Source organism: Kogia breviceps, chromosome 3 (genome assembly GCF_026419965.1).
Source record: "Kogia breviceps isolate mKogBre1 chromosome 3, mKogBre1 haplotype 1, whole genome shotgun sequence".
NCBI lineage: Eukaryota > Metazoa > Chordata > Mammalia > Artiodactyla > Physeteridae > Kogia > Kogia breviceps.
The window spans coordinates 188454305-188481834 of NC_081312.1; the positions used below are offsets into that span (position 1 = coordinate 188454305).

Sequence of the window (27530 nt, forward strand, 5' to 3'; positions counted from 1 at the left end):
GACTACCGTTAAATATTCAACAAAATCTCAGATTGGTCCTTGTACGTTATTCTCAGTGTCAAACTACATGGTGTAGAAGTGAGGTGTTCGATATTTCAGTTGAATGACCGAATCTGCGTTGTTAATTCTGTGTGTTCAAAGGTGGACAGATGCCAGAGTATCCCCTTGGGTTTACTATAATGATTGCCCTGCCAGTGTGATGAATGTAAACATTGCTGCGTAGGATGAAAGCTACTTAGCTTTCTCTTCCAGCTTCTAGACATTTGGTTCTCTAAGCCTTCGCTATAAAATGCAGTGTTTTTAAAGCTCTGAGTTTGACGTTAAAATGCCATTGCAGAACCTATCCTTGGTAAGGAGGCCTGTTTCATGTAAAACAGAATTTCGAAAGAATTTGAATGATAACCTGAAGGAATCCGTAGTAAGTTAAAGGTAGAAAATTTGAACTGGTGCTTTTACCTTCAGTGAAACAGATGGCGTTTGCATCAGTTCATCAGGAAAAAACTTGTGAGATGATCATCGTGCAGATTTGTTCACCGACTATTGTCTCTGCTGTTTGCATGACTTATAGCACAAGAAGGTATTCAGCACCCCAGACTATATCCAGCCCTTAGGTTGTACTGTAAATAGCTGATAATAAAACACTGGCAGAGTAAATGTATAAGTAGATTGGGTGCCGGTCAAACTTGTGAAATCAGTTTGGACACAACCAGTTAGACACCACCAAACCTTTATGGAAAACCTTCTGATGTATAATTAATGTACTCTGTTAAGATCTATGAGTATACAAGACGTAGAAAACGATACGGCTCCTGTATGTGAAAAGCTAGTTAATGCCGCCATGACATTTAAAGGTCCCTATTTCTGTATGTTAGAAGAATAATTGATTTTTTAAAAAATTTGAAGTCCATCGTGTTTTAATAAAAATATGAAGAGTTTGGATTTTACACTATGCGGTACTGTGTGTTGGTTGCACTAAGAGTTAAGGTCAGGGACTCCCCTGGCGGTCCAGTGGTTAAGACTTCGCCTTCCAATGCAGGGGGTGCGGGTTCGATCCCTGGTGGCGGAGCTAAGATCCCACAGCCCTCGCAGCCACGAAACCGAAACATAAAACAGAAGCAATATTGTAACAGATTCAATAAAGACTTTAAAAAGAAGTGTTAAGGTCAGTTAAGATTAAGATTAGCCTCTGAATTATATGATGTTTAGTAAAGAAAGTAGCAAAAAAAGTTTGGGAGTTGGATTCTAATAACTATAAGTGACATAGGCATGGGGGAAGTTGCAGGCTGTCCTCTGTGTGCGAAAGGAACCGGGAAGGATGTAAAACACCTCTCTGATTGCTGAAGAGAGTAGTGGTCAAAAGCAGAAGATAGGTTGGTACCAACCATAAAGGAGATGAATGAACAGGGATGACAGTCACAGATCTTAATTTTCAGAGTTGGCAAGGATGTCAGGGACCATGAAGTTCTGAAAAGATGAATGAGTTTTCTAAACTCACAGCCTGGTTTTGGCTAAGTCAGAGCAGGAAACCAGGCCTCTTTCCATTATACCACAGTTAGAGGATGACAGGGCACGCATGAGGGTTTGAAGACGTGAAGTAAGTAATTAAATCATAGCGGTGCACCAACACTTGAATTTGATGATGGTTGGTAAGGTCCATTCAGGTGGCTAGAGTGGAAGATAGGGAAGTTCGGAAAAAATACTGCTCTAAAATTCCCAGTTGGTACTAATGCGGACATGGACGAACATGTTGGCCACGACTTGGAGAATAGAGGGAGGTTTGAGAGGAAACGGGCCAGGCATTTCATCCTTCCGTAGTGCAGGCTCACCCAAGTATCATAGTTAATCACGTATAGCTCTTCACTTCTAGTCCTTCTGTATGTGCAGGGGACAAAGTTTATTCATTCCTAGCACTTAATACCATGGCTAAAGCGCAGGAGCTACTCAGTTTGTGTTTGTTGAATGAATAGTCCCGGAAGCTGTCTGTTTGTAGACGTTGGAGGAGACTGAGTGAGGATTTAAAGTCAGACTAAACCGTAGTAATGAATAGCACAGCTTGGCAGGAAGCGGGGTTGGTGGAGTCTAAGGCTTCTGAAATGCCGTGGTAAGATATTACACCACTGCACATAAATTTGAGGACAGTTGTCATTGCTTAAGACACAAAGGGAGGTGACACTGAATATATATTATATGTGATATGGTTTGTGCATATAAACTGGGGAGGGCTACCATGCTTTACCCATGGGGAAAAAAAGAAAAAAATTATAGTTTTGCTTTTTCTTAATGTAGGATTCACCACAGGTTCATTCAATAATTAAGGCTTGAGTAATGTGCAAAAGTTGTGTATTTAGAGTATAAATTTAAAAAGAAAAATAATTCCAGTGCAAGCATCACCACACAAACCATGAATATACTGTGGAGTCATGTTATGGAACAAATTGGTAGAGAAACGTAATCCTCTTTCCACTTTTCATCTTTTTAAAGGCAAATATTGGCCTTTCATGTTTTTAATATATATTTTCTGATGCTACCTTGATATTTAAAAAGAAATGTCAAGTGCCATTTTAGCCTCTAGAAATCCAGCAGCACCTTAAACAAAAACAGTGGAACTAACCTTGTTTTGCAGCGTCCATTTCTTTGCCATCACCTATTTGGAAGCACTGGATTCTTAGCTTAAAGCTGGATATTATTTGGCTTTATTCTCTCTCTCGGCTTGTCTGATTGCTCTGTCTCTGACTGTTTTGCCAGCTCCTACCTCCTTAATTGCTGGAGGTTTCCAGGGTTTGGTCCTTGACCCTCTTTTCGTTCTGTCTGCTCTCGCAGCTTCAGCTCTCACCTCTGTGCATTTGACCCAGATCTGATCTTCCTTTGCCCTTAGATCTCAGATGCCATTTTTATTGTCTTGCTGCACATTTTACCTGCACGCTTTTCTAGTACCTCAAACTAAACATTCCCAAACCAAACGCATCATTTCACCCTCAAACAATTCTACTTTCTCAAATTGGCACTATCTTCTCTTCTTACACAAGTTTGATTAACTCGAGGGCCTCTTTCTTCCTTCTTCGTTACTTACCACAGTGTCTCTGGAATTTGACTTATATTTGTTCCCGTGTCTTCTTTGTTGGAAACACACTTCCCTACCCATTATCCCTGACCTATTCCTTCAAAATCTAGCTTAAATTCTTCATGAAGTCTTGAGTCACATCAAAGTAACCCCTCCTTCCGTTGCACTCCTGTTACATTATATTTTAATGTGTCTTAAGCCATTTATCACTTTCTTTCCTATATTAGTTATTTGTTTTTTAATTGAAGTAAGTTGGTTTACAATGTGTTAATTACTGCTGTACAGCAAAGTGATTCAGTTGTACATATATATATGTACACACACGCACACATATATTCTTTTTTGTTATATTCTTTCCCATTACGGTTTATCACAGGATATTGCATATAGTTCCCTGTGCTATACAGTAGGACCTTGTTGTTTATCCATCCTGTATATAAAAGCTCACATCTGCTAATCCCAAACTCCCGCTCCGTCCCTCCCCCAAAACCCTCCCCCTTGGCAACCACCAGTCTGTTCCCCATGTCTGTGATTCTGTTTCTGTTTCATAGTTAGGTTCATTTGTGTCATATTTTGGATTCGACATATAAATGATACCACATGGTATTTGTCTTTTTCTGACGTACTTAGTATGATATCTCTAGGTCCATCATGTTGCTGCAAATGGCACTATTTCATTCTTTTTTATGGCTGAGTAATATTCCATTGTATATATGTACCACATCTTCTTTATCCATTCATCTGTTGATGGACATTTAGGTTACTTTCATGTATTGGCTGTTGTGAATACATACTAGAGTTATTTGTGTACTCTCCTACCTTTCTTACTAGACTGAAAATTTTATGGCAAAGCCCTTCAATATGTTTTTAATTCCCAGAATACAGTTAGTGCTCATTCTGTGCAGTAAGTGCTCAGCACGTTTGTTGAATGAATGAATGAAAGGATATAAATGTCCAATACTGTTATGTCATGAGAGTATGTAATGATCAGAGATTATGAGAGAGGCTTAGGTCCTTTCTGGGAAAGTAAATGTATGATGGGTAATTTTTTTATGTTGTATTAATTGAGAAATAAAACTTTTTTAGGTGTCAAATTGGTTTGCTAATGCAAGACGTCGGCTTAAGAATACTGTTCGACAGCCAGATTTAAGCTGGGCCTTACGAATAAAGTTGTACAATAAGTATGTTCAAGGAAACGCTGAGCGGCTGAGTGTAAGCAGTGATGACTCATGTTCTGAAGGTTTGTTAGTATTTTTATCTTGCTTTCTTTGCTCTGCCTTTGTAAGGGGACATTCACTTCAATTGCTGTTTTTAAGGTTGATCCCACAAAACATGATGGTTCCATAATGGTTCTTTTTTATTGCATGAGGTAACTTTATTTTTACAATACTGTAAATGACCAGCCAAATTATGGCTGCTTCCTCTTGTTCATAGATTTATCATGTGTCAGAATAACATTTTTTATGAAGTTCATTAACATTAACATACCAAAGGGAGAGATTATATAGATTCCTGCTTTCCTTTGCCTAAAAATTAATCTTAAATATCAAAGATAATTTTATACACTTGAAATATTCTTCCTATATATTTTTAAGATCATTAAATGTAACAGTTGGGTGGCTGGGGAAAAGTATGTGTAAGTACTACCTGGTGATATTCTCCCCCCTTAGATGGAGAAAATCCTCCACGAAACCACATGAATGAAGAAGGCTATAATAATCCAGTTCACCACCCTGTGATTAAAAGTGAGAGCTCAGTCATAAAAGCGGGAGTGAGGCCAGAGTCACGGGCCAATGAGGACTACGTATCGCCCCCCAAGTACAAGAGCAGCTTGTTGAATCGTTACCTTAACGACTCTTTGAGACACGTCATGGTCACAAATGCTGCCATGATGGGAAAGGCAAGGCAGAGAAACCATTCAGGATCTTTTAGTTCCAATGAATTTGAGGAGGAATTGGTGTCTCCCTCGTCGTCAGAAACCGAAGGCAATTTCGTCTATCGCACAGGTAAGTCTGTGCTTTTTGTGGTACCTTGTTTAAGACAGAATCAAACCTGCAGCAGAGGGCTTTCTTTTGACAGGTGTAAAGGCGTAATTTTTATTGCTTGTGCATCAGATTATGTACAGATTATGGCCTGTAATTCAGTTTGAAAGCTTTCGTTTTGTTCTTAATTAGCAGATAGGCTTGTTAGTAGATGATGGTTTACTGGGAAGTTTTCATCCTTAATAGAAATTTTTAATCTTAGTGATAAACATTCTTAGAGGAGATATGTATTGGCTTTATGAATAAATTATAATGGCGGAATATCCCGGATTATAACCAGCCATGCAGATACTCTGTACTCCATCTTTTCTCTTAAGTTCTTTGGTTACTTATAGTGATGGACAAGGAACAGAAACTAGCATGGGCGCCAAGACGTTTGTGAAGGAAACATGGCTTAAATTGCTTTGGAAATTTTACTTTTATTCCTGAAATGCACAAGTAGGGCTATAAGTAGCTTTGAAATGTTTGCTTTTAGTCCGCAAATAGTGAATCAGTTTCTACCTGTCCACAACTTTCAGATGGAGTGGCAAGTTCGGTAAAATCTTCTGTCTTGACTTCAGGGCTTCATTACAAAGGACTGTGTGCCCTGCATCTGGTGTAGGTAGACTCCAGATCCTGAAACGCCAGGCGGTGAGATTTAGAAACGTTACCCCTGGAATTAGTAACTTCAGGGAGCGTGCAGCCCAGCCACATTATGTCACAGATAAGAAAGCCCCGGCCAAGAACACACAGCGAGTCACTCTTCTCCAGATCAGTGGTGTTGCTGAGCCTGCGCAAGAGGTTGGAGCAGCGTAACCACTGCTAGACGACTGTTACCGCTCTTATTACACATACGCCACCAGCCACTTATTGAATAGTTGTCATATGCTAGGTTCTATGCTAAGTACTACACAAGTACTACTACGTTTAGTCCTTATAACATCAAGGAGCTTGATATGTGAACAGTAGAGCTTTATAGAGAAATTTAAAGTTGGTCTGTTTAATATATCCTTAAGGTTATTTAGCCAGATATCTGATTTTTAAGTGTCTACAAATATGTACAAGATCTATGAGGATTCAGAGGAAATCTCAATACGTTTTGGACTTAATCTCATTTTCTGTTTGTATCTCCAACTCCAATAATGAAAACAACTCCAAACACTCAGAAATACATAGCCTTGTAAATAATAAATCGGGTCTAGGAAGAAGTGAAAGATGCGATAAAAGATAATTTAGCCAATAATGAAAAATTTAAAACTATCTACTAATACCTAACTGACAGAACTTGTAAGTAATTCAGAATGTTTGAGAAAAAGGAAAATAAACCAAGTCATTCAAGTACAGATAATTGAAAAAGAATAAACAGAAAACAAAAAGTGGTAAAATGGAAGGCTGAAAAATAGATAAATAAATCAAGAGTTGGCTCTTTTGAAGTCAGTAGTAAAAAAAATTCAAGCAAAAGTGGACACAAATTAAAGTTGGAAATAAGAAAGGATTTATCAATCATTATATAGTTATTAAAAATATTTTTTAAAATTATGATAAAGTACTATGCACAATTGTTTGACAGTATACTGTATGCAAATATATGGATGAAGTGAATTGCTATTATTCACACAAATTAAATTATTAATTCATAATAAGAAAAGGTTTAAATGACCACTAATGCAGGAAAAATTAAGGTTTTTAGTAAACTCAGTTCCCAAAACACTTGATAGATAACTTGACAGATCCACTGTATTTTTTTTCAAACTTTGAAGAAATAATTAATTCCTATGCTTTATACATTTTTCTGGAACATATAAAAACATGGGAAGTATCCCAGCTTTGAAAAATGTAAATGTTATCCTAATCCCAAACCAGATTAAGATAGCATAAAAGTCAAAATTTTTATTTGTAATACTGATACGGACTATGAAACAACATGGGAAATATTGTAGTGTTAAGTGAAAACAATTTAATTGTGGATACACTGAGTATAATTATGACAAGTGTGTACGAACAAAAAAAAGAGATAAAAACAATGAAAATTACAATTTGATGAGGGGGTGTAATTGAAGGACTGTTGTTTAAAATTTTTTTTCTTGTACATTTATGTTGCCCAGTAAAAACAAGGTCACGTGCCTATGAAATTTCCCCAGTGTGCTGGGTCTTCTGAGAACCCGTGCTCTTTTCCAAGGTAACAAAATGTAAAGCTAAAGAGGGACTAGCATGCCTGTATAGTTGATGCTTTTCGAAGTGAAGTAACTTGGCCATGTGTTCTTATTAAAGCATTCCAAATGCACTTGGCCCGTGTCATGGACTATTCATTTGCCAAATTCTAGTTTTGAATCAAACCTATCTTTTCGTTACGCAAGCAATGAGATGGCAGCCTAGACACGTAAACTTCTGGATTTTCGTGCATATATATAAGCTTAAAAAGAACAGAATACAGTTTTGGGGTTTGTGGATGGAGAGTGAGGAAAGACTGGTTGGTCTCAAACTGGTCTACCAGATTTCAGACGGAGACAGTAAGTGGCTGTCTTCTGTGGGAATTGAGTGACAATGCTGATGCAGTTGTATCTGGGTTCGCAGTCATGCATAAGTGGTGGAACAGAGAATTTCAGTAAGTACTTTCTGAACAGCTGCTTTGGTTTTCTGTGGCATACAGGCTATTCTGAATCCCTTCAGTTCCTTCTGGTTGTATCTTTCCTTCCTCATCCAAACAGCCACCTTCTAAGTGTGCTCTCAGACACGATCCCCTCCACCACCCTAGTTCTATAGTAGTACAAAGATTTCGGCTTTTAATTTTTTTTTTTTTCAGAAGAGATCACCTTTAAATACAATTTATTGGTTTATCTGTGTTGAGAAATCGTATCCGTTTTTCCACCCATTTTTGTAAGACAGCTGCTATCTCATGATGCATTTCACTAAATATAGGGAGTCAAAAAGCCAAGTGAAAGAAAGAGTTGGTGTTTGGAAGGCTAATATATCACTGAATTTCATTTCACTTGTCAAACTCTAGCAGGGAGAAGCCTGGTAGATTATAAAGCAGTAATCCCAATTGAAGATATTATTAGACACCATCCAAGTAGATGCAAACATGTTTTTATTGATTTTATGTAGACATTAAATATTTCTCTCTAATCTGCAGTCTCCCACAACATGCAGGAAAACAAGAAAAGATGTTCTTTTTTCAGGGGCATGGTAGGCTCTCAATAAGTAATCTGACAGCAGCAATGATAACATTAGAATTGATCAGAATTATTAAGGTTATTGCTTCTAAATACAGTTAAGTAATACACAAGAAAATCTAGTCACTTAGTGTCATCTTTTGAATGAAGTCACCTAAATTAAAATTACAATCCTCGGGCTTCCCTGGTGGCGCAGTGGTTGAGAGTCCGCCTGCCGATGCAGGGGACGCGGGTTCGAGCCCCGGTCCGGGAGGATCCCATATGATGCGGAGCGGCTGGGCCCGTGAGCCGTGGCCGCTGAGCCTGCGCATCCGGAGCCTGTGCTCCGCAACGGGAGAGGCCACAGCAGTGAGAGACCCGCGTACCGCAAAACAAAAACAAAAACAAAAAATACAATCCTCTTCGTCATGTGAGGTGAATGGATGGTAATTCTCAGATATCCGATGGAGCAGGTCTTCTCTCTGAGGTGTCAGGATAAGGACTCTAGCATCATACGTACCTCCACTGCTGTTGACTCAGGGCTCATGTCCCCAGATGGGGCCATCCGTGAAGGAGCCGGCCGCCATCTGCGGCATCTTCCAGAGTGAGTCCTCACTATAGGCTTTCCTAACTTGGGTTTGACTTTAATTTACCCTAAACCAAGACTACTAAATTTCCTTCTTCAGTGAGGGAGAAAGGAGACGTTTCTAAGAAGTATACTTGGTGAGGGGGCTGTCAGGCAAGTCTTGAAATAAAGCGCGTGAACGTCCCTGCTCTGTTGCTGGCACGAGGACAAGTTCCTATTCTCTCTCCGCAGCTCACAAGGGACCAACTTACAAATGTCGAGCACACTCTAATGGGTACTCTCAGAGCCCCACTGCTTCCCACTGCTTTATGAATTTATATAATTCATAAATTGACTCTGCTCCCACAAGGCTGAATGTTGCAACTTCCTCTTGTTAAACTGCCTAAAATCCCTTTTAATTATGCACATCTGGTATAGCAAAAACATTGGCGGATAGAACTCTTTTCTATGTTAGTGTGAATTAGTCAGATTAGCTTCCCCTCCACTTGACTGAGGCGAATACCCTGAAGAAATGGAGATTTTGACGGACCGAAAAAAGAAGTCATTCATTTGGTGCACAGGACCCTTTGGGAGGTGGAGTCCATTTGAATGGCCGGCCAAATGGGGCAAAATGAGGGAACTAGGGATTTGGGTTACTGGGGAAAGACAAGGCAGTAGAAAGCAAGTCTGGGAGAATGACAGAAAGCTAAATGCCATCTCCGAATGTTTTTTCTTGGCTAATGATGACCCTGGTGGGTGGTGGAGATGTTCTCTTTCCGTTCTCTTCCTGCACACTTGTGTACTTTAGAATTTAAGCTGGTGCTATCAGTAGTAAGAGCCAGGGATGCTCATGGGTTCAGTAAACCATTGGATTAGCCTGGGATTTAACCTTAATTTATAGCAGAGTTTCTTTGGCACAATGGCGCTCTCCATTCTACACTTCTGACTTCACAGTAAACTTCTGGGGGCACAAGTCCATGTACGAGGTGCCCTTTCATGCCTTCAGACCGCAAACGAAAACGTTCTAGGCTCGCTGGAGCCCTGGGCCTTACTCATCAAAGAAATCGTAGTTTAAGTGAAACAGAGGAAAGATGTAAAGAACTGCCTTGTCAGATCCTTTCGAACAGTGAGTAATCATTCCTACTTTGTTTCATCAGTTGTAGGTGTTTGGGGGTAGCTTACGCCTCATGGTGGTTGACAGAAGGCTTTGTCAAGAGCCAGCTGTTAAGGATGGCATGGGTTTCTGTGTACACGCTCGTTTCTCTTTGGAATTTTGTTGACCAGTAAGTCGACTTTGGATACTTTCGTCTTCTTTTATTTCCCGTTTTGTGCTTGTCACTTCCTTGTTTTTAGCGAAAGATTAAGCTTAGCCCTGTTGGATGACTCCAGACATTCTTTTCCTGGCATGCAAATGACTGTTGCTGTACTCCAGCAGAGAATAATAACACCCTCTATCACCAGCCCAGTTTGTGACATTTAAAGGATACTTGAAAGGTTATCCAATTTTTTGTCCTGTGTCTTTACTGCAATAATACCTCACCTATCAGATACCATCTGGAAATGAGGTTTTCCACCTAAGTGAAATTTCCAGATAGAAATTTAAGGACCAATTTTAAAAAGATAGGATTTTCTGCTCTCCTAGACTTAACAGTAAGAAACACAGCGTATGAGGTGTGCTTCAGCACCCTCTCCTCTAAACTTCCTCCTCCTGTTGCTTTTTGTATGTTTCCACCCTTCAAATCAGTAATTTTAGGATTAACCACAACTCTAAACTTGTTCCTGATGCCTTTGAATAAAGAACAGTGTCTTTCTGATGGCCTTTTAAAAAGGGATCTTTCCTAATTACTTATTCCAAAGCAGTAACCTTCGAAATGAGACTTTCAGAAATTCTGAGCTTCGGGGAGGCTTGGGGTAGAATTATAAAAACTTAAGCATGATATTCTGAACACTATAGATTATCAAATGTTTATCAGTGATGATGATGGCAAAACACATTCACATGGGTTATTTCTGAAATGCACATTAGCTTGAGCTTTGAAAGTAAATTTTCTTTATGGATTCACTTGCAAAATTTAAATGAAACTGTGTAAGTGTAAGTGTTCCACCTACTGTTAAAAACTGAGAGATTCATGGCAGACAGAAATAGAAAAAGGAACACATGTTGGCATAAGCAGTTTGCTGGCTCCTTCAGGGGTTAGTTTTTCATTCACTTTTCTTTGTTATTCGGTATCTTGTGAGAGCCTGAGAAAGTCAATACGTAGAAGCTGAGACTTAACAGCCCCATTCAACAACCTGGCTTACAAACAAATCAAAAATATACGGCAGGGCTTCCCTGGTGGTGCAGTGGTTGAGAGTCCGCCTGCCGATGCAGGGGACGCGGGTTCGCGCCCCGGTCCGGGAAGATCCCACGTGCCGCGGAGCGGCTGGGCCCGTGAGCCATGGCCGCTGAGCCTGCGCGTGCGGAGCCTGTGCTCCGCAACGGGAGAGGCCGCAACAGTGAGAGGCCCGCGTACCGAAAAAAAAAAAAAAAAAATACGGCAGCCTAGCTTAGAAAAAGTATGCATTTTTAGGGCTGTGTTTGATCCTGGGTTTTTTGTCCCTTTATATTGTGTTCCCTCCATGTGGTGCCTTAGAATGACAGCAGCACGTTTCAAATTTGTGTGAATACAGACAGATTGCATCTGAAATGCAGCTGCATCCTATCTCTTCTTTCGTGCTGATACTCACTGCCTTGTGTGTATTAAAAGCTCTCCGAGGCCCTGAAATGGTATTTTATTCATTTTTATAGTCCGTCTAGCACCTAATAGTGTCTTTCGCATCTTTGCTCCGGAACTGTTTCTCAAGTCAGCGAGTTAGTGTTTTCGGGATTTAGTCTCTGCCTCTTAAATCATGAAAGACATTTTAATGTACCGATGTACATGTGGATCTGTGTCTGCGAACATGACAAGAGAAGGAAAGTGGTCCTGAATAAGTCTAAATGGGTGAAAAAAAAAAAGGCAAATGCAAAAAAAGTTAAAACCGGTAGAAAAAAGTAAACAGAATGAAGCTTAAAATTGAGATGTTTAAGAGAGTTGAAATAAAAACTTAGAAAGTATAAAATGAAACTAAACCAATTTTCAAGTTAAAAGAGTGACTTTCAGGAAAATGCAAGGATGATAAATGGAAAAGTTTAGTTGGTTTAAAGAAAATCCACTGAAGAATAAAAAGTATAGCAAACAGGCAAATGAAAAGAAAGGGAACTTCTATGAATTTGACTTCACTAAGTAATGGTACCTGTTGTCTACTTATCCAGGTCACTGCCTTGTGGGTGCGATTTAAGAAACAAAGCACAGATTTAGATCCAATGATTTAAACTCTTCTGGCCCATTCACTCTCGGGGTTGACGTGACTACTTGGGCTTTTTAAGAATGACTATTTTTAATCCTGTGATAGAATTGGAGAACATCGATGCAGAAATTTTACATTTTCTCTTTCCGCCACATGTAAGAGTAAAGATCCCATACATTTTACCTGTTTTTCTGTTAAAAACAGGTTTATCAACATGACATTTTGATTCTGCAGGGGTGTCCCCTATATTTTGGCAGGACTGTCTCCTGGCATTCAGTCTGTTGTAGCTGATTTTCCGCCACTGCATTTCGACTGGCTGGAGTGGTCAGTCCCACCTGGTGCGGTTTCATAGACGTGCTGGTTCATGTCACTGTATTGCAGACTGTGTCAGTATTTCCATCAAGAGACTTTTTTCATTCCCTAGGGCTTCTAAATAAGTCATAAATACTCAAGCCAAACTCGAAGCTGGCATAAAAGGACCTTTTTCCCCCTTCTCCTGTGTATAAGGAATATAAGTGCCTAACTCCCACTAATTCTGACTTCAGTCAGGTCTGTAAACTCTTTACACACTGACAAGACCAAACAAGACCCGTTGACACCTCTCCAGCCTGGGCCTGAAATGGGTGTCAGAAAGCTGTTACTGTCTGTGAAAATAACAAGACATTCTATTTAATGAGTGTGGAAGTGGTTTCTTTTCTTTCTTTCTTTCTTGGTGCGGCTCAGTTAGTTTTTCCCTTCTGCCTCCCAACTTTGTTTCTAAAATTAAACAGGTATTTTTCTATGTCAAACTTTGTCTTGTTGATGTAACAGCATTTTTACTCAGAATAAATATGTTTTCTTCTAGTCCTGAATTTTGGTACTTTGAAATTTTGGAAGCTTGTGTTCTTGTTTTTCTATTAGAAATTATATCATTTATAGTTGTGAGTTTTGAGGAAGCAAAATAATAATAACAATTTTCACTTTGGTTTTTTTCACATTTGAATTTTTTATGGTTTTCAGTTTAAATGAAGGATGGCATGTTTAAATAGCAGCTGCATAATGAACCTTTCCTCTCTGTGTTACCTAATTTATCTTATTTTCATTGTACTAAAGAGGAAAACAGGCAAGGATTTTTATAAATTCAGCATTAAACATTAAAGGATCTTCCAGTTCAATCCCTTAATTTGCAGATTAGGAAATTGCTTTGGGCTCTACAGTGGGCATTGAAATTGTTGGGTTTTTTGTATGCAAGTTGCTGGGTTGCTTGGAAATGCAATCCTGATCATTGGTACAGTAGGTCTACAGCTTTTGGCAATTTCAGGTACTTAATTGACTTTTACTTTGAAAAGCTTGTCATTAGTGTTGAACTTTTCAGAATTTAGGATAGGTGTGTGTGTGCATTTTTTAAAAAAACTAATCTATTTTAATGGCTGCAGTGGAAAAGTCTTCACGCACGTTGGTAGATTATAGATTGTAATAGACATCTGGTATTACCTGTGTTACTAAGGGAAAGAGGAATGGTTTGTAGATCTCTAACAGTTAACTGCTGCCGGGCAAAAATCTCTTGGTGTGTGTGTGTCTGTGTCTGTGCGTAGCAGTAGTAGTAGTAGAATTGAACATAGTTGGGAAAAGAAAGTGGCTTTTGAAAATGACCAGTGGTATCTTCCCCCTGCCGTGGGTCTGCCCTGGAGACCTTGAGTCATTACCTGAAAGTGGTCTGAAAAAATGTGAGTGATACCAACAACCCAGTTGGAAAGTGGTTTGGGGAAGATCCATTGGACTCAGCTTTCAGCACCGACATCTCTCATCAGCTTCTCACAGTGCTGAGTCTTTTTCTCAGGCCAGTAGGTGCTGCAGTGCAAGATAACGCTGAGGTGCTTCGGGGTCGGATTCACCTGTAGCATTTCCTCAGATCAGACGCTTCACTAAATGTCACGTAGGAAAAGCTAAATTGCACTGTAGATGCCACCGGGCCACCGATGGGGCAGCAGCTTGCTGGTGGCCAGATGGCACTGTAGGTTTGTGTGCCGTCTTCCACAGTCACTGGACTGCGGATGGGGTTAGAAACAGCCTCTCGTGCACTGACTCAGTGCTTTGATACAGTGACCAAAATGGACCTCTTTGACAGAAAGACTGTGTTCCCTTTTTGGTATCATCATATAAAGCAATGTTGCCTTTGATCAGGCTTCATTTAAACGAAGAGCAGAACGTTTTCTAGAATAGTGGTTTTGAGAGGACCAGTTTGGTGAGATGAAATTAAAATGGAAAAACAACGCAAGTGAAAAGGAAACCTTTTAAAGTGCTGAAAAGTAGTCGGAGACAACCATTCACAAAGTGGGATTTCCAAGAAACAGTTGCTGTTTAAGCTTTCACATAGTTGCCCCTGGATTTAAAATTCAGAACGGTAGCCCCTCGATCGGGCCAGACTCAGGTTACGATGGACAGAGCTCTCAGTATGGCAGAGACATTTGAAGTAAGAATGCCCTGTGCTGCCAGGACTGTCATTATGACACTAAAACGCACCCTTTTGCTGAGGCCAGGATTCAGAGTTGCCGCGTCCAGTTTCTGCACTGATTTAGACAGCAGATGTGTAAAAGGCAAAGTGGTATTTAGGATCGCTTGTCACATGGCTTCGGGGCAAGAGGATGGGTATCTGGCAAGAACAAGAACCCTTAAATGTGACTGGGTCTTACGTTTCTAAACGTACAATCCCTGACCAGCAGTCGCTTGGTGCCAAGTGCCTTTGCTGTGATATCTTCGCCCAGCGCAGAGCTAAATGGCTGCTTGAGAATCCACCGGCCTTCGCTAGTTTGCAGCCGAGGCTGAGTGTTAGCATTGTTTTGCATTTTCTGTTATCCTCTTGGTTGCATTTGGTCTCGCTGTATTTTTTCCTTCTTTACTCCTCTTCTGGGCTGCTAACTCTATCCAGATGGATCAAGGAGTATTTTTACAACTTTGTCAGTAGTGCAGTTGGTCTTTAGTTTTTACTGTGTCTCCTGGGTTCCTTTACTTTAGACCTATTCAGAAATCGTGGTACCAATTCAGATTTACTCCCAACCCATGGGGCCTCCAGTTTATCTAACCTGTGTACTTTTTTCTTCCAGAAGATTTTTTTTTTTAATTTATATTTTGTTCTTAAAATGTCCTTTAAAAAGTGTAAACATAAATCATCTGGAATAGTAATTCTCAACTATCTTGAAAGGTGTTTGAAGACTATTTCACGGTTGCTATGATTGAAGCAGTAAAATCTTAGTTTATAGTTACAGTAACTTTCCTCTCATTAGGAAAATATTAAAAAGCTCAATTTTATGATTTCATGACATATTACCAACCCCCAAATACTGTTCCTAATCCCTGCCCCCTTGCACACGCTCAGTGAAATGCTAATAGGAAGCTCAGAGAAGACCCAGAAAAGTGAATGATCTATATTTGACCTCATTCTCTCAGACGCTTTAATTAAAATGATAGTATAAAGGTCTGGGTGGAGGCCCAGACCAATGGAAGCATGACAAGTTTAATGTATATTTTACTATAGTTAAATATCTGCTGCTTCATCTGTGGTTTGGAAAAGGACTTTCTGTATCCAGATTTTCTCTCCATCCTCCCTCCTTACCTGACCTGAAGTTACCCACTTGTAGATTAAGCCCCAGGAAGTTATAACGTGGAAAGAGCAGAGAGCATTGCCTTATAAATCAGGAGCTCTGTATTCAGCCAGAACGGCTAGCAATTGGGTATGTGTTCTAAGGCAAGTGCCTTTATTAACCAGGGCCTTGGCTCCATTAGCCATCACCTGAGGGCTGTGATAAGATGATCCGTAAGTACCTTATCACCTCTGATAATCTGAGGTTCTGTGAAATTTCTAGGGAGAGAAGGAGGCCCACAGTGTACTGAATGTCATAGTTAAATACAGACCATGTTACCTCTGTTAGAAGCAGAACTTGGGCTCTGAGCAACAGGAGGAACATCTCTCAGGAGCGTTACGGAGCCCCTGGTGGCAGGTAGAGGACCTGCCTGGGGTGCTGGGCCCTGAGGTGGGGAAGGAGGCCAGGAAGGGAGGGGACCTTGGGTTAAATCTGCACGGGCTCCTTCTGTCCTGTGTCATGCTGCTGCATTTTCTTCTACTGCTCTTATTATTTTAATTGTGCACTTATATGCTCAGAATCTACCTGAAATGTTTTTATAAATGATATGAGGTAGTGATCTGATTTTTTTTTCCAGATTGGTAGCCAGCTGTCCTCACACAGCATCCCGAGTGCTTCCACCTTTCCTTACTGCTTCCCTTCGTGTGTGTGTCTGTTTCTGGACTGTACTGTATACCATCCAACTTAAAAGATACTCCTCTGTCAGCAGCTGTTTGCAGGACGGTGGCTTTGTTGTGCATGTTGACGTCTGGCAGAGGCTATGTCTACTTTATTTTCACTTTTTTCAAAATACTCACCTCTAGACTATTGAGTGTACTTCTCTAGTTGGACTTTGGAATAAGTTTGACAAATTCTATTTTAAAAATTCCATTAATTAATTTAGGATAGCACCGTATTTAATATCCTTATTATATCAGATCTTCCCCCTCAGGGACAACGTTTCTTTCTCCGTTTATTATGATCACCGCTCATGATATTCAACAAATTTTTGTAGTTTTTCTTTACATAGGGTCTGCATATTTCTCATAAGTTAATTACATCTTTTATTCTGTTCTTATTGTTTCTATTGTGGATGACTTGTCTGTTACATTTTGTAATAGCCACATCACTAATATATAGAAATCTGTTGGGTTTTATATATTTTCCTTATATCCAGTTGGATTGTCAAAGGACACACAAGCATATTAACTTCACATAGTAACTGTTTTAGGCGTTTATTCTCCTCTTTCCCTCCTTCTTTGTTTCCAGCTCTTGCACTGCACTGGCCAAGTTTTCCAAAACAATGTTGAGTGATAGCACTGATGACAGACATTAAAGGGAATTTTCCTCATATTTTACCATCAAGTATAATTTTCACGGAAAGCTTCTGGTATAAACACTTTGTCGAGTTAAGGGATTCTCTTTCCATTCCTAGATTATTTAATAAGGGGTCCCTCCACCCCAAACACACATAACTAAATAGAGTTATTGCATTTTTCAAATGCTGTTTCCACAGTTTTTAAGAGCATCATGTAGTTGTCCTCTTTTAATCTCTCTAGAGCAAATTTCTTAGTGTTCAACTGGCCTTGAATTCTTGGGAAAAGTTCTATTCCATCATGATATGTCATTCTTTTTAAGAAATTTCTGGATTCAGTTTATTGGCATTTTATTTAGTAATTGTCTATCAAAATTCTCAAGTGAGATTTCTTTTTCTCATGCTCTCCTTGCACAGTTTTGATGTTAAAGTTATACTGGTCTTGTGGAATGAGCTGGAAAGTATTTCCTCCTTTTCTACTCTAGAAAAGTTTAAATGAAGTATGGATCAGCTCTTCCTGATACCTGAAGGTCTGAAAGAATTCACATGTAAAATGGTCTTGGCCTGGGGTTCCCTGGTCCTCTCCTTTTCCTCTCACAGTTTTCATCTTTCTTATTTATTTTATGAACGGTTTCCTCAACTTCCTCTCCCGGGTCACCGACTTAGTCTTCAGCTGCGCGACTCCCATTCTGTTAATCAGCCTTTCTACTGCAGTTTTAATTGTGGTGTCTTGTTTTCATTTTCCAAGAACATCTTTTTTTCTTACTGCTCCTTTTTCATAGCAGCCACGATGCCTGTGGAGATTAGAAGTTGCCTGAATCTCCGCTCTGCACGTCTTCATGGCCTTCATGCTAGGAGCCCGCTTTAGAGAGGTTTCCTGAATTGTTTAAAGAACATTTGCAGAAGCTGTGTGTCCTGGGGCCTTCTGACCCAGAGACACCCTATTGGCTCAGGGAGGAAGCATGGCCTAGCTCTTCCGATGTCTGTCCCTTGACTGGTAACCTTTAGGAGTCCCCTGCTGGCCCACTTGTTCTCCAACTTGGAACACCTCCTGTGCCTGCTGAGAGCAGCGGCCCACACTGTGCTGAGGTCTTGCCCTCCACCCGTTTGGAGCTGTGGTTCTCTGCTTGGATTTCCCCCCCCAACTCGATGCTATATGCATTTCATCTTCCATGAATTTCTCAACTCTTCTGATTCGGTGATGGTACCCTTTACTGTTAGTGAGGACTGCTAGGCATTTATTTGTTTTTAAATTTACAGTCTGTGATTTTAATGGTATTTTGAGAGAGAAGCAAGTAAAGCTTATTCAGTGTACCATCTTAAAGGGTACTCTGTAGTACAGACTTTCAGCAAATGATTTTATCATAAAAGATGTTTCCTTTGTTTCTGGCCGTTTTCACTGGGAATTTGCACACGTTCAGAATTAGGCATAGATTCTGAGTATCAAAGGAATAATAAAAATAGAGCTGTTGTGCACAGAGTGGGATGTGGGAACTCCTGGAAAATTTCTGATGGGTGTCATGTACATAAACATGACACGTTATGATGGGTAAGACTTTCCAAACAGTAGTGCTTGAAAGAGAGAGCTAACTATAATTTAGTCAAATAAAAAAATGCCTCTAATTGTACCACTATGATATGTGCTACTTGGCAGCCATGCCCCTAATCAATACGACACTTTTGAAATGTGATTAGAATCCAAGTGGGTTTTACTCTGCAGTGAGGCATGTGGCAGGACACGTTAGCAATGACTTTTCTTTTTGTCTTTCCAGTGGAAAACTGAACTTCTTTGTTTGAGTGAGTACCGTTGGGAATTTTTAAGTAAAAACAAGAAGCTAAGAATTCCATTCCTTTTTGCCAGTCTTTCCTTCTAGCAAAATTATCAATTAATGGAGCATTAAATAATCATTTGCCTCATATTATTATTCTTACCCTTTCATACTTGGATTATTTTAATAATTTTTAGCTAGTGCTACAAATGTATTTCATTAAAGTTATGCATCAAACTAAAATAATGACATGGGAAGGAAAGGGTTATTATGTTTCAAAAGTATATTAATAAAGTACATATTAAAATTTGAATATTCAAGTTATTTTGAAAATGTCAAAATATCTTGTCTTCCCCCTAATATTTCTTTCCTTTCTTCTTTCGCTCTCTCTCTCTCTCTCTCTCTCTTCTTTCTTCTCGCCTTCCTTCCATCCTCCCTCTCGCCCTCCTTCCCTTTTTCTGTCTCTTAACAATAAAGTCCCTTGTCTTTGTTCAGCGCCCTGCCGTCCAGATTCTTTCTCGGTTTGTTTGACTGTGGCTCAATCGACTGATATTTCACTATATTTCTGTCTCTGGGCAGCGGTAGACTGACCACAGAATACTTCTCTATGAGTTTTCTTTCTTCCCTCAGGGATATGCTTGATTGTCTAGCTGTCAGCATGTGGACACTGTGCTGATTAAACATTAATGAATTTAAAATGGGCCACTGTTGCCGTTATCATTCCTAGAGCAGCACCGTCTCTTGCTGGAGCACCTAACATTCCCAGAGTCCTCTGCTTACAGCCACTTTATCTGGTATCTATAACAGATATCAGTATCTGTTAATCTGGGAGGAGGGGTCCTTTCCCTGGATCACGTAGCGAATGCTTTGGCACATCCTTTGAGGCACTAGAATCCTTCTGAGGAGGATGAGGTCAAGAGCTTCACATAGTATCGCTAGTTGATCTCGCCATCGGGCAGCTGCATGATCAGGAAATATCCAAACACAATTCTTAGCTAGGCATGACATCATACCCCTTCACAAGGCTTTTCCTGGAATGTAGGGATTTGAAGGGTGTTCTCTCGCAGTGGTCCTGCACATCCTCTGTTAGAGATGCTAAATGAGCAACAACAGATCCAAGCACTTATTTTAAGAAAATATTCAGTGAAGCCCCTGAAACTAAGACAGACAGACGCCAGAAGACTAGCTTGAGATCATGGCACGTCCATTGCCAGGAACGGCGGCTTGTATGTCACAGTCAGGAGTGGAGTGTTTGCTGTTTTTTAATTAATTAACCATGACAGGTTCAAAAGTGATGACTGTGGTTATAAGTCAAAGACTCTGGTTTTATGCTTATATTTTGGTTTTCTGTTGCTGCATAACAGGTCACCACAAACTTAGCAACTTAAAACAACAGTAAATATTATCAATATTATCTCAGGTCAGCAGTGTGACTCAGCACAGCTGGACACTCTGCTCAGAGCCTCACTAGGCTGACACCGAGGTGTTGGTGACACTGGGTTCTGCCCTGGTGGTACTGGGAAAGAACCCGCTCACAAGCAAGCGTATTTAGGCTGTTGGCAGAATTCATTCCCTTGTGGTCGTAGGACTGAGGTCCCCCTCCCCTTACGTCTCAGCTTCTAGTAGCTGCCCCATTCCTTCTCTCCGGTCCAGCAACAGCACGTCCCGTCCTCCTAGGCTTGAATTTCTCTGCCTTCCTGTGGCCCCAACCAGGAGAAAGCTCTGTGTTTAAGGGGCTCACCCTTCATTTAATTTAATCACATTGAATCACCGTTCAATGTGATTACATTGAGCCCACCCTTCATTTAAGGTCAACTGATGGGTAATCTTAGTTCCATCTGCAAAATCCCTTTTAACATGTAACATAGCATATTCACAGATGTGACACTAGGGGGGAAAGTTATGGGGGCAAAATTCTGCTTATCCCAGCAGAGCTCACAGCAGGAGGATTTGGATGAGGTCCTGCCCGTTCAACCTCAAATGTTTAGACTATAAGCATGGTCGTTAGTGTGATCTGTCAGTGGTAAAGTATAAGAAAGATACTGCTGTAAGTGCTTTGGGTATGGATAATCTGTAAACTGAGGAGTCAAATCTTGCCTAGGTAAATTAGTTGAAATTTAAATAATTATTTATATGTGAGCACACACAGAACCCCACACATTTATTCTCTTTATACATTTGGTTATTAGCCCTGCTTCTCTGAAGGGGACGTACGTGTCGTCTGTACCGTGCACGCACGTATCAGGCAGCTGCCAGTGCGTTTCCAGGGTAGCTGGCTGGACAGTGGTCTGATGGGTGTTTACCGCACGTACCCACAACATCTGCCATTTACTGAGCACTCACTATATGCCTGCACTGTCCTCTACCTACATGTGTTATTTATTTAGTCCCTGCGGTGATTCCGTGGTATACGTGTTTGAGGATGAGCGAACACACTCAAATAGCAGAATTTGCCCACATGTGTTGCAGAGCCCGGATTCAACCTCAGATCGGTTTGACTCTAAAACTTTGCTCTTGACCACCGTCTTCTACCTCTTCCCAAACCTGGGGAAAGTTACCCAGATGGTGGTTTACCTTTGAGAGGTCTTCCACCTCTGATTCTCACTCTTCTACCTCCTGGCTCCTTTTCACCTCTCTCCAAAGGAGCCTGTGTCCTTGTGCTGTGCTCAAGCCCCAGCCAATCATGTAGGGACTCTGCTGCCCCTTCGGTCCTCCAGAGCTAGTGGGTATCCGTGTCTCCATCAAACACTGCAGGCCTTCATCTCAGGACAGCTGATACCTGAGACGCTATGAAAAGAGCATGGTCAAAATAGCTTACACCAGGGCACGATAAAGACAACAATAACAATAGCTGGTGATTATTGAGCGCGTATCATCAGTAAAGGCCCTGCCCTGAGCCCTTGGCGAGCGTGTTCTTACTTGACCCTCGTAACCACCTCGTGAGGCAGATACCATTATTATCCGCATTTCCCACAGGGTATCCTGCGTGCAGAACTTGTAGGTCACCAAGTGATTGAATGTGTGAGAGGCTTTTAAGGGAGCCTCCTTGGCTACTCTGGGCCATCCTCATGCTTTCTCCACGCCAGAGAGTAGGAGCAGCCATGGGGCTCCTTCATCTTTGGTTACAACTTTCAGCACAGAACTTATCTCACCTCTTCGAGTCTTTCTTTCCGAGTCCCACTACGGGCATTTGAGGCTGTGGATGGTGCCATCTCTGTAGGGCAGGCGATGCCATTCTGGCCTTAGAATCCCAGGAAGGAGCACAGACCATCTCTGTAGAGAGGAGAGGGAATCCAGGGACATAAAGCGGCCGGAGGGAGACAAGCGTCTGCCCGAAGCAACCCTCCTGAGAGCTGTGGAGCCCAAAAATGTGGTGAAACGAGATAAAACAATCACACAGAACAAGGTTGATGGGGTAGGGGGAGCTGTTACTTTGGAAGGGGCAGCAAAGCTGTTGAGAAAACAAGCAGACGGCAGTCGGATCCCTTCCTGCAGCATCCTGAGTGGCCTCAGCGCGCCGAGGGTGTGAGCAGCCGCCCTTGCCCAGAGCCCGGGGTCCGAGCCTTTGCCGACTGCCCTCCCGGTGCACTGACTTGAAGTTTCTATTTTAGGCCACTCTGTATAAATCCACAGAATATAATAAACTTGTGCATTGAGTTTTTAAATAGATTCATTCTAAAAATATTAGACTTAAATTGAATCAAGTTTTAAGGATAGCGCAGACACTTGGTATTTTAAAACAGTCCTGCAGTGAATCCTTTTGTTGTATGAACAATAGAACTCAACTTCTGTGTTTCACAAATTTAGATTCCATTAGGCTTTTCTAACCTTTAAGGGTAAACAACACTATCAACTGCCTTTTATTAGGTCTGTCATTGTTTCAGCAGTCGTGCCTGGTAAAATATTGCATCCTGGTCATAAAATACAACTGAAATCACTGGAAAATATAATACTGAGTAGATGAACTGTGACTATCATAGTTTAAAAACCACAGAAATGTTGTCTTTATGTGTGAGTGTGTGCTCTCAGTTTTTGATCTTCCTATATTAATAAAGATTGTTACTTTAGGAGAACTAATTTTTTTTATTTCAAATGCTTTCTCCAGAATTGGGACTCAATAGCATTCCTTAAAAAAAACCCAACCTTTCACTTTGAATCTATAATTAAAGCCAAAGTTTTCTTTTAATTTTAAAAGCTTGTCCTTGAACTAAAATAACATGGAACATTTTAAAACATGGCTCCAAGTTACTGTAGATACATTTTATTTAGACCACAGAGACTGCAGCTAAATTTCTCAGTGCCAGACAGACTGCAAATTATAACTGTAGCAGAAGTGACTATGAATTTCTGGATGTTGTAGTACCGGCAAGGCTGGTTGTTATTTTGGAGTTGTTCCTCCCTTTGGGCTCTGCTCATGAATGACTTAATCCCTATGTAAGATCAAATGTCACGCGTGTTGCCACGCACAGAAAAAAACCAGGAAGGCTTCCTCTGCGACCGCACAAGTGCAGCAAGCGCCTGCAGAGGGCGCTGGCAGGAGGGAGGAGGAGCCACGGAACACGTTGGAACGTGAGGCTAGAAGACGGTGAAACTACCAAAGTTGGGTCAATGATAAAAATATCCTTTAAAGCTGAATGCCATTATTCAGTATGGCAAGAAAAGGGGATAATCTCCACGATGGAATTGTAAAAATATTTTCACTAAGGTCATTTTTGTACTTGCTATTCTGGTATTTGGTTAGCAAATCTAACGCCAGATCGGATCTAATGATATAGTGTGTTGCTCTATGTACTGTAGCAAGTGCACGGGCATCTGTCCTTCTACTGGCTCCTCACTGCAACGCTGCGGGGTACAAATCAGGATGATTATCTCGGCTTTCTCGTAGGATGGGAGGGAGGGACCCAGCGGTGCACAGCTACCTAACGGCAGAGCCAGAGAGAGAAGGTGAGTCTCTCAGCTTCTCGTTCCGACTCTTTGCACTCGAGTTTACGGTGTTTTCCATCCTCATTAAGTGTACTCAGATTTTTAAAAAAATAATCGTTTATGGAGTTGCCCTCTCCCAAACAGTGACTCTTAACTTATTTGGAGCTGTTCCTCCTTTTGCACATGGACTGCTTTGACGATTGGATAAAAAGCCTTGGATCCTTCTCCAAAGACACAAACAAGCACTTCCCCACCCGACACTTCTCTGTAACTGGGATGGCAGCAGGGGTAACTCTGATCCTTTGGATCTAAATAGGGTTCTCTTGGACACGGTTCCTGCTGTGGAAGCTCAGACCCTTCTGAAGATTTCTGACGATGCCCAAGAGTTCTGTCTTTGAAGCGTGTCGGGAACATTTACTTTCCAAAGTGCGTTCAGCTTGTGGTCACGCCGCCACCCCACACGTGTGGTGCCTGTTCTGTATCACGTTGATTCAGAGGTGCCATGTGCTCCCTTCCCCAAACGCCAGCAGATCCCCCCACTCTCAGAAGGGGTGTGTGTGTGCTGGGCTATATGGAGAATTTGGAGGGAATGAAGGAGGGCTTCACATGCCAGCAGTTCACACGGCTTCCTACAGCGCGCTGCGTTTCCTTGTTCTTGAGCGCGGTCCTTGGCCCTTTCGCGTGGGCCTCCTCCCTGCCTGCTCTGTCCCACGTGGTCCCCACGGCAGCACAGAGTCTCCCAGCTCCACGCCTCCCCCTTCCGTCCTTTCCTGCTTACCACCTAATTCCCCAGCTGCTCCAGGATCCCCGGGTCGTTCCCACGCCGTGTTGTGTAATCCAGCTCTCTCCTGCTTCAGCTACAGAACTCTGTCCCAGGCCTACTGTGTGCGCTCGACCCACTCCCGAGGTACTGAGCAAATCCGAAGGGCCTTGCAGTTCAAACCTTCACTTTATAAGACATTTGTGATACTAAATGGCAACTGACTTTCTTCAGTTATTCCTGTTGTTTTAGGGGTTTCAGAGATGTCCTAAAACCCCCCTAGGCTTGGAACCCCATTTGGGGGTAGCTCTGGGGCTTCAGGCCTTCCTGGGGCTGCGTGAGTTGAGGACTTAACTGGGGCTGCCCTCACGGAGGCGGCAGGGTCGCGTCTAGTCGGTGTGGCGCCCTCCCAGGAAAAGTGAAAAACATGGTCTAGGAATGGCAAATGGCCCCAAATTGTATAATAAAGTACACAGTGATTTTAGGAAAGGGCTCTTTTAGGTCATTTCTTTCATTTGATTTAAATTTGAAACTATGTTATTCTGAGAGATGAATTCTTTTCCCTAGTGATGGAGCTCCCCTCCTTGGTCTGTGATTTCAAAGTACCGCTGCTTGAGGTCTCCCTCTATTTCAGGGTATTCTGGCCTGTATGGTCTTGTTCTTAGTTGTGACTGAGCAGTCCCGAAAGATTTTCATCCTACTTGAAAGCAGCGATATGGTTGGGCTAGAATTTATCATATTTCTGAAGGAAACTCTTTCTTCAGTACCGTGATATGACTTGGAAATATCACTGGTGAACACAAATGTTAAGAAACTGACAAGAGATCTGGAGCTAGGGATAGAGCAGAGATGTTGTTGTACCCACTGCAATTCTGAAGTTGCACTGCAGAGGTAGAAACCCTCAAGCTGGACGTGGCGCCCTGTCCGTGCTTCCATCCAGCACTGGCGCCATCTGTGGTCCCTGATGCCCCAGTCCACTCCCTGCTCAATTAGAAGAAGCCTGGGAGGAAGCAGTATCAGAGTGTGAAACCAAAGCAGCAGCTTCGGACACATTTTGTCTTGTCTAACCAGCTTGTCACGATTCGACTGGCCTCTGCAAGTCCTTCCTGCCTTCGTAAAAAGAGTCAGCCAGGGTTAAAAGGCACTGGGTTCACCGCTTTATTTTAACCACTGACCATTTAAATTTGGGTACTTGGGACAATTTATATATACCTTTCTTTCCTGGGAAGGAAGGGCTATCTTATTATTTGACTATGTATCAGATAAATATATTTTGATAAAGAGTTAGAGAATCTGATTTTGAGAAAGAATAATCCAGAACAATGATATTAAGTATAAATATGATTACATGCCAGGTATAAGAGATAGAAAGAAAAAAGAAACAATGAACAATAGCAAAGAAAATCGAGAGGAGAAAGATCCCAGAAAACGTCGTAGTGCTGTGGGGAAAAGGACCTTTGAAAGTTGCTGGAACTGCAAAGGAAAGAGCTGGGGAAAGAGGGGAAACTCGGAGCGTGGCAGGGCAATGACCCTTACTCCTGCATCAGGCTCTGCCTGCTGAGGGTCAGAGGGCCGTCAGATGCCAGGGGTTACTGACCGGTTAGGCCTGAATGGGCTCTTGAAGGGATTTGTGGACCCCGTGTTGAGTAGTGCTGGTGAGTCTTTCAACTAGTATTCTGTACTTATTGATCACTGTGGGATTTACTTTAAGTCTTTTGTGAGTTTGTCCAGTCCTCTCCCAGGGGCCCATGAACAAGGTGGGCCTTTAAGGGAAGAAGAATTATTGAAGTGTGCTGAGCCAGCAGTGCCGGGAAGTAGTCCCTTCTCGTGCTAGTACAGAGACGAAGGCAAACGGGCAAGAGGGGAATCTGATCCGGTCTTTGTGACCAATCAGTAGTGAATCCAGAATAAGAGGTTCCTTTAAGCCAGAGTTTAAGAATAGGAAGCAAAATACATGGTCACGAACCAAGCCCTACCTTACCTTCAACTTTTTCATTGTAGGACGATTCTAGGAATCTCTGCTCTCACAGGAATTCTATAGGAAACTGCGGACATTTCTGTACTTTTGAAGATTCCTCAGAATTCACTATGAGATTTAGGGAATAGCTCAGGTGTCCATCCTATGTAGAGTTGCTTAGAACTGTGCTGTCCGATAAGACAGCCACTGGCCGCGTGAGGTGACAGAGCCCCTGAAATGTGACTAGTCCAAAGCAAGGTGTGTTAACACGTGTGGTGGGGAAAGCATGGGAAATGTCTCATTGGTAATTTGTGTATTGTTTCCGGGCTGAAATGATAATATTTTGGCTGTATTGAGTTAAAGAAGATATTTTATTAAGTCTGTGTTTTCTTTTTCCTTTTCCTTTTTCACGCGTGTCTACTAGACAGTTTAACATTGCTTGTGTGGTTTGCATGTGTGGCGTGCAGTATAATCCTGTTGGAAAACAGTGCCTTAGTGGCGGCGGGAGGCAAGCGGATGAAAAGCCTCCTCGTTACGGCTCGAAGGTGTGGAGTTGACCTTCAGGAAACCGTGCTGTCCTCAGGGTCCTTCGTGCATGTGGCCTAGAGCCATATTCATGTGCCTGCTCACCTTTGTTTTATTATTGTTACCAGACCTCAGAAATCAGTGTGAAGAACAGAAGTAGTTTGCTACGCTCCTTAGATTCTGACTTCTCTACAATACAGAGTCTGTCTCATTCCTCTCCAGCTCCCAACGTATCTGGTGTAGAGTTGGATTCATGTGTGTGTTAAAGAAGTACAGTGGGGCTTCCCTGGTGGCGCAGCGGTTGAGGGTCCGCCTGCCGACGCGGGGGACGCGGGTTCGTGCCCCGGTCCAGGAAGATCCCACGTGCCGCGGGGCGGCTGGGCCCGTGAGCCGTGGCCGCTGAGCCTGTGCGTCCGGAGCCTGTGCTCCGCAACGGGAGAGGCCACAACGGTGAGAGGCCCGCGTACCACAAAAAAAAAAAAAAAAAAAAAAAAAAAAAGTACAGAAATGCATAGCTGAATGGTGCACAAGAAAAATATAGGTTCAGGTAGATAAT

General features: G+C 41.8%; 1 protein-coding gene across 2 annotated transcripts in view; it reads left to right on the plus strand.

Moving 5' to 3' along the window:
- Positions 1 to 27530, plus strand: part of MKX (mohawk homeobox) — a 62114-nt gene that overhangs the window by 7860 nt on the left and 26724 nt on the right. For both annotated transcript variants that reach the window (XM_067030601.1, XM_059058693.2), the window contains exons 4-5: positions 4148 to 4301; positions 4732 to 5067. In XM_067030601.1, the coding sequence (XP_066886702.1) occupies positions 4148 to 4301; positions 4732 to 5067 (490 nt within the window). The remainder of the gene's footprint in view (positions 1 to 4147; positions 4302 to 4731; positions 5068 to 27530) is intronic.